We start from the raw sequence: 17,067 nt of genomic DNA on the forward strand, positions 1-17,067 counted from the left end.
GCAAAAATATATTTGTAAAAGATCAATATTATTATTATTATTTTTATCATAGACCTTTATCACCGCTATTATTATTAGTATTATTATTAATATTATTCATCTTTCTCCCTTTCTTTCTTAATTATTTCTTCTTATTCTTTTTTTTAATTATCTACGTTTGACAGCAAATGGAATCTTCTCTTCCAAATGATAATCATCGAGATATAACTTATGGTAAACTCATTACAACTGAATCTGTTTACAGATTTTACTTGTACAGCCAAAATAAATAAAAATAAATAAATGTATGCTCTTTTTGATGTAGACATTGATGACTACAATGACAGCGAAGTCCTCGATCTCACCAAATCATTTTCTCCTGATTTAAACAACAACCCTGAAATACAAAACAACCATAATGCTGCGACTGAAGGAGATGATGAGTCTTCAAAAAGTCTTTTAGAATTCATCAGAGGAGCAGGTCTAAAAGACGAAGATCTTGCTATTTACGATTTGGATTTAAACTCATTAAAGGCTCAACGCAGAGAGATTGAAAGAATAGAAGCTGAGACCAGTAGAAAAAGAAAGCTCGAAATGCAACTACCTGCTATTCAATATGAATTTATCAATCTTGATCAATTTCAACCAAGAGCAACGTCGTCAACATCAGCAGCACCATCCTCCTCTTCGACTTTGGTTTCTCTACCCTCTTTAAATTCAAAGTTTCCACAATATGTATATCCTCCGCAGCAAGGTCCTTACAGTCAAATGCCCCCATACAATCCCGATCAACAAAATCTACCGTTTCAAAATAAATTATTAAATCCGCCTAATTACCAGAATCTCAATCCAAGCCATCCCCTAAAAAGATTATGCCCAGCACCATCAAAAGACAACAACAACAACAACAACAATAATAATAATAATTATAACGTCAATAATGGTAATGATTCTAGAAACATAATGAATTCAAAAACATTGCCACCGTTAAATAGCGCTTACAACGTTTTTCCGATGCGCCCGAACTTGACTCCACCCTCTCGAGTTGAACCACAGGCCGCGCCCTTCATTGATCTAACTGTAGATGAGCCTGCTCCGGCTTCAAGACCAAATTCGGCATCAGGACAAGACGGTTCAGGACCATCTAGATATCCGTTTTACGACCTATCTAGGAGTCCCTCTCGCCAGAACAGTATCCTCAGCTATTTTAACAGGGCTGGCAGCTTACCCGATATTCCATTGGACGTTGATGAGTATGAAGAGATGATGCCGTTTGGTCATGATTATTTTGATGACGACGATGAAGACTTGGAGGGCTATGAGGATGATGAGTATGACTTTGAGCTGTTTCAATCGATTGGGCGAGGAGAGAACTATTCTTTTCCAAGAATTTTTCAAAATGCTAGGGGTCTTGGTATTGGTGGGGCTAGCGATGTAGGCAGAAAATACAAAGACAGGATGTACAACTACGGTCCTGACGGCTATGATGGCTCTGAAATTGTCATGACGCCTCGATTGACTGACGAAGAAACCCAGCGAGAATTGAGAGAGTTGTTAGAGAATGCGTGCAATAACGAGTATGAAGACACCGATATTTCTGAAGACAGGACAGGGCAACCAGAAAGACTTAGTATTTCCTTGATGGAGCATCAGAAAGTTGGCCTTCAATGGATGAAAAAAATGGAAGCGTCCAAGAATAAAGGTGGAATTCTGTGTGATGATATGGGACTTGGAAAGGTAATCTATATAATTTGATTTTTATATTTAAACACTAGTTTGTTGTTGCTTTAGAAAGAGGAGAATTGAAGCGGAGAGGGATCAATACGAGATATACTAACTTACTACTATTGAAATCATTATCATTTGTATTATTATTTTTAGACGGTTCAAGCAATATCGCTAATAGCTGACAATGTTTGTGAGGATGGTCACAATAGTGACAGCTGGATCTTTGTAAGGAAAGGCAAAAAACAGGAGAATGACGAACGAATTAAGATCAAGGCAACCTTGGTTATCTGCCCTGTATCTTTAATCACACAATGGGAAAAGGAAGTTCTTACAAAGACAGATCCACCGTTAAAGGTCTACATTTATCATGGTGCAGCCAGAGCAGCTTCTCAAGCAGAATTGGCTGGTTATGATGGTAAAGAGAGAGAGAGAGAGAGAGAGAGAGAGAGAGAGAGAAATTGAAACAAAAACACTTTTTCTTTCTGGAATTATTGAAACAGGAAGATGTACTAAACTTCACCTATACATATGTGTATACTTTTATATATATTAGTCATTATTACTTCTTATAATGTTGTTTCTGGAGATTTTCCTAAAAAAGAAGCGAAAGAAACCCGCAAAGAGCAGAAATTCAAACGATCATTGAACAATCTGAAATTCCACAGGTATATTTTATACCTAAAATACTAATAGTTTTTGTTGCTGTTATTATTGAAGAAATGAAAGGCACGATAGACTTGTATTCTGATACTTATCCCTTTTTCTCTATATGTATACTATTTAGAATTATATTGGACGAAGCTCATACCATTAAGAACCGGCGTACACGAATGGCCGAAGCGTGGTAAGTATTATATATATAACCACACTATGAGGTCAAGAAATAAATATAAAAAAAATATCTTATAAACAAATCAATAGTTATTTGGTCGAAGCAACCTACCGCTGGTGTATGACCGCCACCCCCATACAAAACAATGTCGAAGAGCTGTAAGTCCCTGATATATATATATATATATATATATATATTAGATTTCATATTAATAATTTTCTGTAAATGCATTGTGTTGGGTTGGGTTTTTCATTCAGGTACTCTCTTATCAAATTCTTAAGAATTCGTCCGTATGAAGAAGCAAAGAAGTTTAAAGAAGAGATCTCAAAGCCATTGAAACGAGGAAGACATGCTGAAGCTCTCAAGAGGATTCAAATCTTATTAAAAGGTAAAGCAAAAATAAATAAAAAAAATCAATAATATTTCGACTTCTTACACTCTATACATATATAATTTTCATTTATCATATAGCTATTTCTTTGAGACGCTCTAAAAAAGCCACTATTAATGGAACGCCAATTCTTAATCTTCCTGAACGCAATGTGCATATGACACACATTGACTTTTCGAGTAGTGAAAAAGAATTTTATGAATACATTAATTCAAAAGCACAGGCTCGATTCAACAAACTTGTTGCTGAAGGAACAGTTATGAAGAACTATTCTTCTGTAAGTATGACATGTATAAATATTATAAAATAAAAATAATTACTAATCTAATAATGTCTTTATAAATAATTATGTATATATGAATGTATGTATAATAGGTGTTGGTACTTCTTTTACGTCTTCGTCAAGCATGTCTTCACCCAAAATTGACATTAGAAGATGGCCCAGACAACAAAGAATTGGAAGAACATATGAGTATGATTGTGAAGGAAATGCGGCCTACAGTTATCAACCGACTTTTGGAGAATGAGTCTAATCTTATTGAGATTATGGTAAGTGATACTAATGATAGCAAGTAAACAAACAAACAAATAGAATTAATTTTTAATTTCTGTGTGTGTTTGGTACCAATTTATACGTTCATAGTGTCCTATCTGCCTAGATACTCCCGATCAAGCTCAAATTATCTCAAGTTGTGGTCATATCCTATGCCGTGAATGTCTTTACAGTAAGAATACCAGTTTTGTAGTATAGGCCGAATTAGCAGAAAAAAACTACAACAAATAATATTAATAACAATGCTTTTATTTTTGTTCTTGTTTGATTATGTAGATTTATTAAACACTACTGAAGGTGCAATGAAGAAATGCCCAGAGTGTCGTGGTCAGCTTGTGAAGGACGATGTTGTTACAGTCGATCGATTCCTCAAGGAACATGCGCCCGAAAAATACGAGGAGTTGCTCAAGGATGGATTTAGTGAAGAGACTCAGCAGAAGGTTCAGGACATGATGATGAGCTCAAAGATCGGCAAGATGATTGAAATCTTGAAACAGACCAAGAAAGATACCAGAGGAAAGGATAAGACGATCGTGTTCTCTCAATTCACAAGCATGCTGGACACACTCGAAGAGCCATTGGAACAGAACAACTTCAAATATGTGAGATATGATGGAGGCATGAATGTACGAAAGCGCGCCGAGATTTTGGAGAGATTTACAGAAGATCCAAAGATCACTGTGCTTCTTATTTCAACAAAGTGTGGATCACTTGGTTTAAATGTGAGTACAATATACATATATATATTCATATAGATTAATGCTGGCTTGTATCAAATATTTTTTTAACCAACCATGTCTTTATTTAATTCTTTTTCTTATCCCCATGTATTATAGTTGACTGTTGCTAATCGGTAAGTAATATTGACTTGGAAAAATATCTATAAAAAAGAAAAGAAGACTAAATTGTGCTTATTTCAACCCACGTGAAATTGAACAACCCATACATGCATACAGAGTAATTGTAAGTACAGTGTGATTGATGTATATTAAACCCCCATCAGAGTATACAAACCCATCTCTAATTGAATTCTTCTTTAAATAATAATGACAACGTTTTTAGCTTATGGATATTTGGTGGAATCCTGCATTAGAAAACCAAGCTATTGATCGTGTTCATCGTATTGGTCAAACCAAAAATGTCGAGGTTCATCGTATCTTTATTAACGGAACTATTGAAGATCGTATTCTTCAGTTGCAAAAATCAAAACAAGTAAGTATTAATCTTTGTTAAATTAATATTGATGTACATAAATGTACATAAAGGTACATAAATGTACGCAAAGGATAAGCATACTACATATTATATCTATTAACACACATAGTCTAACCAATATTTTTCTTTTAAAATATCACAACAACACCATAATAGTCGCTTGTCGATGGAGCTTTAGGCGAAGGTACAGGACAGAAATTGGGTCGATTGGGACTAGAAGATATGATGTACTTGTTCCGCGATGGTCGTATACCGCCATCAATGGGAGGAACTCCTGATTTCATCCTTCCTGCTACCGCTTCCGGATCCGGCTCCGGCTCAGGTTCTGGTTCTGGTTCTGGTTCTGGTTCTTCCTTGGCTTCTTCTTCTAATAATCCTCAATAATGCTTTTATTCGTACTACTATTATTATCATTGTTCTTTATTCTTTAGAATATCTTTATTTTTTACTTTCATTCAAAAGAAGAAGAAGGTAGAATACAAAAAAAAATATATTCCATCACTTCCCTCCCCCTCTCTCTCTCTCCCTTTCATCGCTTCTGCATCTACCTCTCCATCTCTCTTTCACTTTTCCTTTACATCGTCCCTTTCCCTTTCCTTTTCCTTTATTCCTTTATTTGTTCATTTGCCTATATATATATATTCAATCTTTCACAGCTTGCACTCTTTTCTTCTTCATTTTTTTTTATATTATAAATCTTCATTTTTTTTCTTAATTTGCTTTTCTTATTTTTCTTAAAGACAGGCAGATAAACAAACAAACAAAATTAAATACACAAATATGTAGTCCAATTTTCTATGGTAGATATCTTATGTACATGCATATTATTAAGTATGCTCCCCCAAAAAAAACCCGCCAGAGATGTAAACTATACTGATTTTTTTTCTATATATATATGTCATTTTACTTGTCAAATAATAAATAAATAAATAAATAAATAAATAAATAAATAAATAAATAAAATGTGTACAAAATGTATATACACAAATATATATATATATCTAAATTTACGTATTCTCCTATAAAATAAGAGATAATGTCCTGTATGGAAGCATGCTTGTGAAAGATACATATAAAAGTGTGAATATAAAAGGAGAAATGGACACAAAAATGAAACAAAACAAAACAAAACAAAAAAGGAAAAAAAAAAAGATATATATAAAAAACAAAAAATAAAGAAATATACAAGAAAGGAAATGTAAAGCAAAGTAAAAGGGAAAAAAAATAGGGAAAGAAGAGTTTAATTTGGGTCGAGTAAACAATTTTGTTAATTTGTTACCAGTCAAAACTTTAGTTACTCTTTCGTTTCCTAAATATCCATGGCAACCAACGAGACAAGACATCCTTTCTTCTCCTAGAACCTGATGTCGAAGCACTGTTGTCCAATGGAAGGGTCGTGAAGTCTGGTTTGAATTCTAGGCTCGGACGAACCGAATCGATCGATTTCTGGCGTATGGATCCGCCCCACCAGGATCGCTTCTGGGTGGTTTCTGCCGAGCGAATGGTCTGGATTAAGTCTTCGTCTTTTACCCACTGGTCTTCGTCTTGGCCAGTCAAGCAGATCGATTCAAGGGTTGTTCCGCATGCCCGACGCTCGAGCGATGCCAGGTAGCAGCTGTCTTCTTGATAAGGGTGGAGCACCCCGTGGCTGTACCAATCTTGAGGATCGTACTCAACGGTCCGCACCAGACGGTGACAGGGCGAGATGGTCTGGGGGTCCGAGTCTTCCGAAGAATTGGAGTAAGAAAGTTCGGGGGTAGGGGATTGAGGGCTTATTCGGGATGGGCTGATGGGGATGGCGGGTGAGTGGGAGTGTAAACATGGTTGTGCCTGTATTTGGATTTGTAATTGAAACTGAAGATGTGATTGTGATTGTGATTCTTTTTGAGAGTGTGATTCTGAATGTGATCGTAATCGTAATCGTGGTTGTGGTTGTGGTTGCGATATCTGTTGTGGTTGCGATTGTAGTTGTGCTTTTAATTGGGATTGTGATAGTGGTTGTGGTGCTTCTGCGTGTGGTGGCTTTTGGTGGATGATTTCTGGTTGCTCGTTAAAGATAATAACGTGGCGTCCTTCGGGTACAGATGGTAGGGGCTTTGGGAGAGAGGTCACGGTTGGTAAGCTTGGTCGTCGTCTTGAGCGTTCCATGGCTATGTTAGGGGCTTGTAAGGGCGCGCTAAAAGAGGCAGACCTCTTGCGACTAATCTGCAGTAGTCGAAGGATGTCTGTGTTCTGTTTGGTAATTGCATGGTCAACTGCTGTTAAACCGTACTTGTCCTTAACATCGGACACAGCCCCATTCCTGAGTAACAGGTCGACAGTTCGAACACAGCCATTGATGCACGCAATGTGGAGTGCGGTGGAACCTGTCGCACCCGCCACAGCCTTTGACTTGTCATGACTATATTTTCGAGACCATCTTTTGGTTTTTTTTTACATACATATATTTTTGAGTTTGGATTTTTTTTTCAAAGAAGTGTATTGTAGATATGTACAGATTAAATGTATATGTATATATTTATATAAAAATAAGAAATTATTACTATCATTTTTCTTGCAAGAAACTTAATATAATAATAATAATAATAAATTATATATATAAGGAAAAAAAAAGTTAAAATAAAACGCCAAGCAAACAATAACATATAAGCTTAGTACAAAACTGCACTATCCTGTAAAGTATATACAATTATGTACTATGCTATATGTTTATATGACATGGCTTTATTTTTATTTTTTCTTTCTCTTTTAATATATATATATATATATATATATAAAATAATTATTCTTGTAGTGATATAGATGTAATGCTTCTTGCACATATAAAAACATGCTTGTAGTGTAGGTGGAATTGTATGTATATTTATGCCATTTGAAATGAATTGTTTCTTTAGTTATTTATTTATTTTTGCATTACCTTTGACTATTTACTTCCGCCCCTCGGTCTATAAGATATTGAACAGAGGCGATGTTTAAGTCGCTTGTACAGGCCAGTTGAAGAGGCGTGTAACCATTTGCAACTGAATTGACATCAACGCCATGATCAAGGGCAAATTTTATCAAACCTGTAAATTATTATATTATTATTTTGGTTAAATAATAATAATGATGATATGTCATGAATGTGAAATAGTATTTCATTTATTTATTTATTTTTAAAAGAAAAAGAAGAAGAAAAAGGCGAGCATATTTACCAACATTTCCAGTTGTAGCTGCCCAGTGAAGTCCAAGACAATCAACTCGTTGGGCTTCTTTGGGCATTTTTCCTATTTAGTTTATCAAAAGAAGATAGAAAAGGAAAATAGATAGATAAAGAAAGATAGGTAAAGAAGAGAGAAAGAGGAAAAGAGAGAAAGAAATAGTAGAATAGAAGTATATATATGTTATATGCTATATGTTATACGTATAAAGAAGAATTAATAAATTTTAATAAAAATATATTTTTTTTTTCGTCTGTACTCTAAAATGGCATGGACAAAGTGAGCTCAAAGCACGACAGACACAAACCGTCCGAGAGGCTGGGTGATGATCAATCTTATGTAATATATAACACTTGTGTATATCAGTAGTATAAAAATTGTAAGCCTCTAATATTTTAATTACTATAAAAATTATTATTATTATTTTTAAAGAAAAAGCAAAGAAAAATTGGTAATAGATAGATTTTTTATTAATGGATTTTGTATATATATATATAGATAGATAGATGTTAGGCAAATTTTCATATTGACATTCTCTCTTCTACAGTTGATATCCAAATTCAAATCCAAATCCAAATCTTCATAAACCAAAAGACCAGTAGCCAAGCAGCCAAGCAGCCAAGAAACTAAGCAACTAAGCAACTAAGCGAAGAAGCATGACAGAAATATATATTTATAAAAATATAGGCTTGCGATTATTATTATTTTTGGTTAGCACGTGTAGATAGGCCTTCTCTAGCTTAGATTTCTATATAACTGTCTAACTATTTAACTATCCAACTTAACTATCGTCTTAATGTAGCCGTTTTTTGCCTTCCATTTAACAAAATTAGGAATTTTCTATATAACATCTCTAATAATATCTTTTCTTTTCCTTTCTGTCGTCAGCTTGACGATTTTTCTCTCATAGTAATAATAATCATGATATGATCATTAATTGAACGATAATTAAATATCTATATATGATTTGTTTAGTTTAGTTTAGCTTGAGCTTTATTATTATATATACATGTATTCCGTGTGGGAAAAAAACACTACTAACATATAGATATTAGTTCTTTTAATTGGCTACCTCAGCCTTTCTATTATATATATTCATTTATATACCAATACATGACAAAATTGCATAATATGAAACCTCGCCATCATATACACGGTATAAATCTTCTATTTAAAAAAAATTGAAAAATGAAAATCCGTCACAATAAATCCTGCAGACATATATTACAGATTTTATAGTGACAATAATCTTTTTCTGATATTAATGATAATAATGATAATAATAATAGCGAAAATGCCAGTTTATTTGTTTGATAATCGCTGTAGTTTTATTAAGCGGTAGAAATGATGCTAAAGTCAAATAGAGAGAAGAAAAACTAAATATGTGTGCTTGTTTATAAGCACAAGAAACAAATATAAAAATAAAGAGAAAAAAAGAAAGGGCACAAACACAAGACAAAGTAGCATGTTTTTTTTAAGATAAAGTAAAATATAGTAAAATAAAATAGATGCCTAAGAAAAAAGAAGCTGAAGGAAATGAATAAATAAATTGATAGATAGATAGGTAGATAGGAGGAGGGAAAAGAAGAAAGTATAAAGAACAATGAGTTTGTGTTGTGTAAAGAGGTTTATGTTTTTTTGTGTACAATTAAAGTCGACCCTGTAAGATGTATTCGATGCTTGTATTAATCAGCTCTTTCTTCGGTGTCATATCAAACCCAAAGAAGGCACTCAATTGCTCACGCACTACGGAAATGTAACGAGAGCATTAATTAATACCAAGAAAAAAATAAAGATCTCTTGTGTGCGTGTGTGTGTAGACAGTCATTTCTCAATCTATCTTTTCTTTACCTTGCTTCTTGGTAATGCTCATCAAATTAGCTGTAGCAAGAATATTTTTAATTTCAGAAAGGATCTCATCATCCGTAGGGAATCCTGGTGGAGTCATCGGCTGTAATCCAGTCTGGGACATTGGAACTGAAAATTGACTAGCAGCCCGCACACCAATGTCTTGTAGGTGCTGCTGTGGATGCTGCTGCTGCTGATGCTGCTGATGCTGCTGTTGCTGTTGTTGATGTTGTTGCTGTTGATGTTGATGTTGCTGTTGATGTTGCTGCTGCTGATGAAGCTGTTGATGTTGATGTTGTTGCTGTTGCTGTTGAAGCTGTTGGTGCTGGTGTTGTTGTTGTTGCTGTTGTTGAAGTTGCTGCTGGTCTTGGCCGATCATTCGGTTGTTGGCCATACTACGCTGATCATATCCAGTCGGTCGTTCTCCAACCGGAATTCCCTGGACAAACTCTGGATTATGGACTGACATCGGTAATCGCTGACCATAGTCTCCGTATTCAGAGCCAGGAGAGATAACAGACCCTGCATACCCACTCATCATCGGTGGCCGTGGTCGGTTGCGTTTGTCGATAATGGCTGTGTCACGATAATAGTCATACTCGCCTACTTGACTACCGCCATATTGACTACGGTTATCATAGATGGAATGTCCCTTGGAATGGTGTGTGTGGTAGCTCTGTCCTGTGATACCTGTCTCCTTGGTTCCAATAGATCCCATCTCCCATACTTCTTGCTCATGCACACTCCATTTCTTTAGAGGAATCATCTTCTCATCATACTTTTCATCATCGGCTACAATAATTTTCTTTTGCTTGTTGTCTCCTACTACCACACGAGTATTACCCCATGAGAAGTCGTCAAAATGCCAGAACGAGTATATTGGCAGGAAAAACGAGAAGACAGGAATGGCTAGGATATAGAAAAACATCCATCCGATGTGCTGCCATTGTCGCTTTAGAATAAACAGGATGGCCTGAAGACCGTAAATACCCGCCAACATACACAACGCAAGAACAGGAAGAGGTCCGGTTTTGGAAGCAATCACATAGATCAAGTACACGAGGTAGATAACAGATACAGGTAAAGTAAGCGTACCGATCAAATCAATCAAGACAACAAATCGCATCGATAGACAACAGAATCCACAGAGATCTGGCAACAGTACAACCTCAAACAAGTTGTGGATTGTCGAATTGATCCATCGTCGTCGCTGAGACAACAACACCTGCCATCGGTCTGGGGCCACGGTCTTACACTGCGCGTGGGCAGTGAATTTCATTTTGTACTGTGGAAAGTGCTTCATCATCAACGTAGTCAAGTACCGATCCTCTCCCAGATGGAGAAGGTTTTTCTTGTGTAGCGTATCGACGTGATTGTCCGAATAATCACTAATGACCTTTGGGGAAATAATCAGCGGCTCGTTTTTTACAGGGGTTCGGATTCGGTACATGCAGAAACATCCTGGAAGACAAGTAACGGATCCAAACAGAGACTCGAATGCCTTGGCAAGATGATGGGAAATGTAGTACTCGTACACTTGGATCATCGTCGTCCACGAACCATCTTCATTCACTAGCTTAGTCTCACCGCAGAGACCAATGATTCGACCATCGTGGAGCATACAAGAGATCATGTGATTTAGTGCATCCGGCAGAACCTCGGTGTCCGAGTCTACCATGAGAATGTACTCGTAAAACGATGGATTGACACCAATCACGTTCTTGATTTGATGGTACACTTCCAACTCTAAAGGGGTCATCTCGCCATCGAAATGGACCTTGTTCAAAAAATTCATGCAAATCATCTGCGAATCACGCTTTCCACGATTACCAGGTTTTGCACGTTCGGAAGCCTTGCCGACCTTGGCAATGACCACATAAGGCACAACATGTCCTTCGCATTCGTAGAGTCCAGAGTAAACTTTGCCATAGTTGAGCTGCTTGCTTCCTTCACCAATTGACTTGAACATCAAGGGTTCCGGGTCGTTTTTAGTGTCGTATCCCAGGACATCGAGTACGATACGGGGGGTCGGCCTGTCGTTACCGCTGCCCATGATCATGCCGTCTGCAATGATTAGCAGCAGCTTGCGCTTGTCGTCATAGTTTAGCACAGTGAGCGAGTCGATAGTCTTTCGAAGGGACTCCTCGTCTTCGGTGTAGCACGGCACCTGGCAAATCACAAATTTGTCGTGGTCTTCTGGAGTAGGCGCACCACCAAACTGAAGGGCGGCCAAGAACTTGACAAAGATCACAAAGCACATGAGTACGGCAAAAGAGAGCAGCAAGAAGTTTGTGAATGTACAGCGTAAGGTCTCGCGCTGATCGACATCGCCAATATAAAAGAAGTTGTCTAGGCAGTTCATGTTGAGAGCCTGGTCCTCGACTGACATTGAGTTTTTGTACTGGTTCCACTTGTCTGTTGCGTCTGTTCCACTGAACTTGCTAAAGATCTCCTCGACCGTACTGTGCAAATAATGGTAATCGCTTGCCGTGGATCCAGTATCGTAGGTCTTTGCGGTTGCCATGTAATCATTGATGTCGTACACTCTTCCATTTATCGCGATTGCCAGACGTCCCCAGCCTTGGAAATCAGCTTGGAGCTGTTTAATAGGAATGACCACTTTACCCTTTTTGTAGAGCGTCAGTTGAGGTTCAAAGTAGCTCCAGTACCAGCGTGGATCTTTCATTTTTGTCAGGGTTGGGATTGTGAGTTGGTCTCCAGAGTTGTGAACAAAGGTTCCGATCACATCCGACACGTTCGGCATGACTTTGATGGTTGGCGAAGTTACCAAGCCTTCACAGGCAGATGTCAGGGGTGGCGGGATGGTATAGGACACATCCAGGCCGGCGAGTTGGTTCATTGTGTCTTTGTTAGCCGGAAGAGCTGTTGTTCCATGGCCTGTGATCGCAAAGCTTGTCATGTCGTATACAGAGCCGCGGACCATCATGTACATATCGTCGGCTGTCGCATGGGCCTGTACATTCGAGACCGAGTACATGTCCTTTGTGCCCGGACAGATGACTTCTCCAAGACCGACGATGACAAAGATGACCATGCTCGAGAAAAAGGCAATCAAGATACAAAGCGTGACCTTTTCACGCCAGGCCATCTGAACATCTTCACGCTTCATCTTTCCAAGGATTCGTAAAAGGAAAGATGGGATCCACCAGGTTGTCATCCAAACGAAACGTACCCACCAGATACGTACGGCTGTGATAGGCATTTCTTCTACTTGTTCATTCTGCGGTACGTGGTAGTCTTCTACCATTTTACTCATATCCATATTGGGGCCAAATCTATTAAGACATTATTGAGAGTAAATTTCTGTATGTACATATACATATACATATACATACATACATATATATATATATATATATATATGTATGTATGTGCGTGTATGTATGTCTATACGAATCTCTTAGCTGTGTATCTATCTATCTATGTATCTATCTACTGATTTTCAAAGTATGTATGTAAAAGTGTGCAAATAATAATAACAATTTTTAAAGAAAATAAATAAAAATAAAAATGTATTTACCCTTCTGCTAACCCCTTGACTCCCCACTCGGATTCATCTCCCCATTGAGATCCTTCCATTTCTCGCTTCATGCCATCGTCACTCTCAGCATAACTGGCGCCGTCTTCATAAACAGACGCATGGGCCAATGAGGCCTGCTGTACGGGATTTTCGGGGTCAATTTGTGGCAAGAGAATATCTTGCCTGGCATAGTTTGTGGTGGCCATGGCACGAGGATCTTGTGTCGGCTCGATCGGGCCCTTGGCTCGCTCTCTCTCCTCTTTTTCGTAAGCACGGAGACCGTCCTCAAGTTCTCGCCAGATCTCATAGGAGAGCCAGACCATGTCATTGCCAATGTAAACCTGGGTCTCGGCCCAGTTCATCATCGCCCGGATCACATCGACCTGGCCGCGCTCAGGCTTTGTGCTGTCGATCTGGAGCGAGACTGCGAGGCGCTCGTACCGCATCAGGAATTCATTAAACGTATAATAGCTTGCGTATTCCTGTCGACACCGGACAGCAAGTTCAGGAAGCAACAACGAATGGACCTGGGCCTTGACCCGCTTGACGTCGAACAGGTCAGGAGACTGGCTGTCATTGGGCCGGATGTGGAGAATGTGGTACAGTCGGGTGTCGGCCATGGTGTTAAACAAATCGCGCAGGGTCATGTAGAGCTGATCAATGATCGTTGTGGTCTGCATATTGTGGTACGTGTCATCTGCATCCTTGATCAATTTCTGTTTTCTTGTGTCATCTTCGGCTTCCACGTTCTCATTCGCATCCGTTCCCCGGCGCTTGGCATTCCGTTTGGTAGATGGCGACCGGGTTGGTTTGTTGGTAAGCTGGGCCTTGACGATGGTTCGGTCGTCCTTGGGGTGGGACTCGGTCGACATGGCGGTGCTCTGGAATAAGGTCGACACAAAGGTGTTGGTGCTGTTGTCTCGCAGCAGGTTGACAAAATCAGGCGAGAGGTCGTCGAGGTTCTTTTCCAAGAACGATTCGACTGTGTAGTGGACCGTGCCTGCGAAATGGTGAATACCAAAGGAAAACGCGTGGGCTGACTTTGCAAATGCAGCGTGCGAGCCATACTGTCTTTGGAGATTTGCAAGGAAGTTGGCATCCGTTGCGTCAGTAGCGCCCATCTGGAACTTTGCACAGTCCCGGTCGAGAACATTGACAAGACCACCTAGGCCAAGAACGGCAGACCGGCCGGTATTCTTCTCGCGTGTGTCCTTTTCTTTTCCGATAAGAAGATCAGAGCAGGCCATGGTGTCGACCAGGACTGGTGCGACCGGAACTCGGTCACGGGTCATTATTCCTGGCAGACCCTTGTGATCATCGAAGCGCTGGCTAACTACAAACTGGTGGACACGTTCGTTTGCAAAGTTTGTGCAGAATTCCTCAAAGCCATTGTTCTTGAAGTTCTGAAAACCAAACTGGTCCAGGATACCGATATAATTTGCGGCTTCCCGGTCACTGTAGCATATCTTTGTGTTCATCGACTCGACCAGCCAGAGAAATAGTACATGGTAAAGAGCGCGTGCAAGAGAATCGCGCTGTTCTGCTGCGCCCTGGGGGTTCATGAAGATGGTGCAGAGTTCGGTTCGGATGAGTCTGAGTTTGTAGGTCAGGGAAGTCTCGAGTTTTGAAGGAGAAACGCCGAGCATTGCAGATACGGTGTCGAGGATGTCTCGGTTCCTGACGCTGCAGGCTTCTTGTGCGGCCACGCCTGTTTCGTAGTGTCCGGCAAATTGAAGATTCCCTAGGTGGAGGATGGCAGCCAAGAGCTGGAAGATCTGAGAGACTGTTTTGGCCTTGAAACCACAGACCTTGAGTGCGCTCTTGAGATCACCAAAGGCAATCTCGTCATTCAATTCAGGGACTTTGATTGATCTGGACTGGTTAAGATAGTGAAAATGCTCAGGGGGAAAGTTGATGTGGAGTGCTGTCTTTTCGTCAACACTTGTTCCGGCTAGTAAGGAGTAGAAGATGTGAAAGCTGCGTTCATCTTTTGGGACATGGGTTACTCTGGTTTTGTCAAAGGCATAAGCAAGGATCTTGGCTCCCTGAATACGGCCCCGTTCACTGAATTGAAGCTCCTGAAAGATACCAAACTTGGAAGCAGATGTATTCTGGACAGTCCGGCAGTGACCAAATGCTTCGAGAATAACAAGACCATGCTTGATTTGCATCTGTAGTTTGGTTTCTTTTTTACTGTGAGTGGACAAGAGCAGCAGCTGGGTAAGCAGGTGGGTACGAGTCGTACTTTTTCCCGATCCAGTAATGCCACTAAATCGTTCAATAGAGAAATATTTAATACAGGTATAAGTAAGTATAGCTTGTTCGAGTGGCCTTGAATGTAAGGGACTCGATGCAATATAGGTAATACCCAATAGACTATGTATTTCTCTCTCTCTCTCTCTCTCTGGGTGTGTGTGTATGTGTATGTGTATGTGTATGTGTGTTTGTGTGTAGGCTTTATGGGTGTATATATGGGTGTTTTTTCTTTCTTACTCCACCCCTTTCCCCCCCCCTCCCCCTTCCCCTAATCAACTCCATCTTGTCTCTCTATTTCTGTCCTTCTTTTTATTTATATATATATATATATTACTTTTTGCTTTAGTGTGCTCTCCTCAAAACAAGGCTCCCATGTACTGCTATTTTATTTTATTTTATGTTATTTTATTACCTTAATAGAATACTCTGGTCTTCTCCAGACCGGCGCATGTGAAAATAAGCACGGGCGGCCAATTCGTAGACATGCGGTTGCAGAAATAGTCGCTGCTCAGATACATTTCTGTAGCCAGTGTCAGCATAGGCTTGCAATGTGGCATCGTTCAAGATATCGAGTGGTTGATAGGGATTTACGACGATTAAATTAACTTGACCCACGCGGGTGTAGGGTTGGTTGCGTTTGTGTCTACTTTGGAGCAAACTGGTGACACTCTCTTCGGAGGGTGGCTGGCCCGTGCTGACAAGACACTTCAAATCAATACGAGCGTCTTCCTGCATGATTAGTTCTCGTCCAGAATGGATGAGATGAGCTGTGGCAAATGGCAAGTCAAAGAAGTGAGTGAGAAAGAGAACTAAAAAAAAAAGAAAACGGAGGAAATCTTGTGGCAGGTCTTTTTTATTCAAGATATTCTTTATTTTTATATTAGTGTATTTTATTCTATTTTACTTTATTTTATTTGAAAAAAACCAAATAGATCCCCACATCCTTCCTGCAGCCATTTCTTTCTTTTCTTTTCTTTTTCAAGAAAAGACAAATATCCCTTTGGGGGCAAAACACAAGAACAAAAGAAAAAAGAAACCAAAATAAAAATAAAAAATGCAAAAGGTCAAAGTTGGTCTTTACAATAAGAATAAGAGTATGAATATGAATATGAATATGAATATGAATGAAAGCAATTTGTTACTGATATTAATGCAAGAAGTACTTTTGTGACAGATAGATATGTATAGCTTTAAGATTAGATAAACAGACTTTATGCGTCTTTATATCAACATTGGTGCTCTTTTACTTTCACAACAAGGCTATCTGACAGGAAACCATATCAAAACGAAAACAAAAGGCAAAATATAAAAAGAAAGATTCCAAATACCCTAAGAATAAAGGAGGTGATGCGCCTCCCAGACCACCACAAGTCCGTTGTCTCTTGCTATTCTCGCCCTTCTCTCACTGTGTGTGTGTGTATATTGGTGTGTTTATTGGTGTATGTGTGGGTGTGGGTGTGGGTGTGTATTGATGTATATATTTATATATTTATATATCATTATTCTCACCTAACGATGCATAAT

The 17,067-nt window shown here is 38.8% G+C and overlaps 3 protein-coding genes across 3 annotated transcripts; 1 reads left to right on the top strand and 2 right to left on the bottom strand.

Annotated features, from left to right (window-relative positions):
- Positions 1 to 1,482: 1,482 nt before the first annotated feature.
- On the top strand, positions 1,483 to 5,082 carry PHYBLDRAFT_105231 (hypothetical protein; the record flags this gene model as incomplete). The annotated part of the gene is made up of 13 exons (XM_018427888.1): positions 1,483 to 1,716; positions 1,861 to 1,893; positions 1,957 to 2,122; positions 2,261 to 2,372; positions 2,492 to 2,551; positions 2,629 to 2,697; positions 2,797 to 2,927; positions 3,011 to 3,207; positions 3,306 to 3,479; positions 3,574 to 3,667; positions 3,760 to 4,205; positions 4,546 to 4,695; positions 4,855 to 5,082. The coding sequence occupies 13 exons, from the start codon at positions 1,483 to 1,485 to the stop codon at positions 5,080 to 5,082; spliced, it is 2,094 nt and encodes a 697-aa protein (XP_018299350.1).
- A 906-nt stretch (positions 5,083 to 5,988) lies between these two features.
- Positions 5,989 to 7,959, bottom strand: PHYBLDRAFT_69809 (hypothetical protein; the record flags this gene model as incomplete). The annotated part of the gene is made up of 3 exons (XM_018442168.1): positions 5,989 to 7,117; positions 7,616 to 7,763; positions 7,893 to 7,959. 3 exons carry the CDS (start codon positions 7,957 to 7,959, stop codon positions 5,989 to 5,991), a joined length of 1,344 nt encoding a protein of 447 aa, XP_018299351.1.
- A 2,331-nt stretch (positions 7,960 to 10,290) lies between these two features.
- On the bottom strand, positions 10,291 to 16,224 carry PHYBLDRAFT_95943 (glycosyltransferase family 2 protein; the record flags this gene model as incomplete). Its single annotated transcript, XM_018443931.1, has 4 exons — positions 10,291 to 13,042; positions 13,300 to 13,940; positions 14,034 to 15,555; positions 15,956 to 16,224. Coding segments are annotated over 4 exons (5,184 nt in total), but the record flags the coding sequence as incomplete, so codon positions are not given.
- Positions 16,225 to 17,067: the final 843 nt, after the last annotated feature.

Source organism: Phycomyces blakesleeanus (assembly GCF_001638985.1).
Source record: "Phycomyces blakesleeanus NRRL 1555(-) unplaced genomic scaffold PHYBLscaffold_1, whole genome shotgun sequence".
NCBI lineage: Eukaryota > Fungi > Mucoromycota > Mucoromycetes > Mucorales > Phycomycetaceae > Phycomyces > Phycomyces blakesleeanus.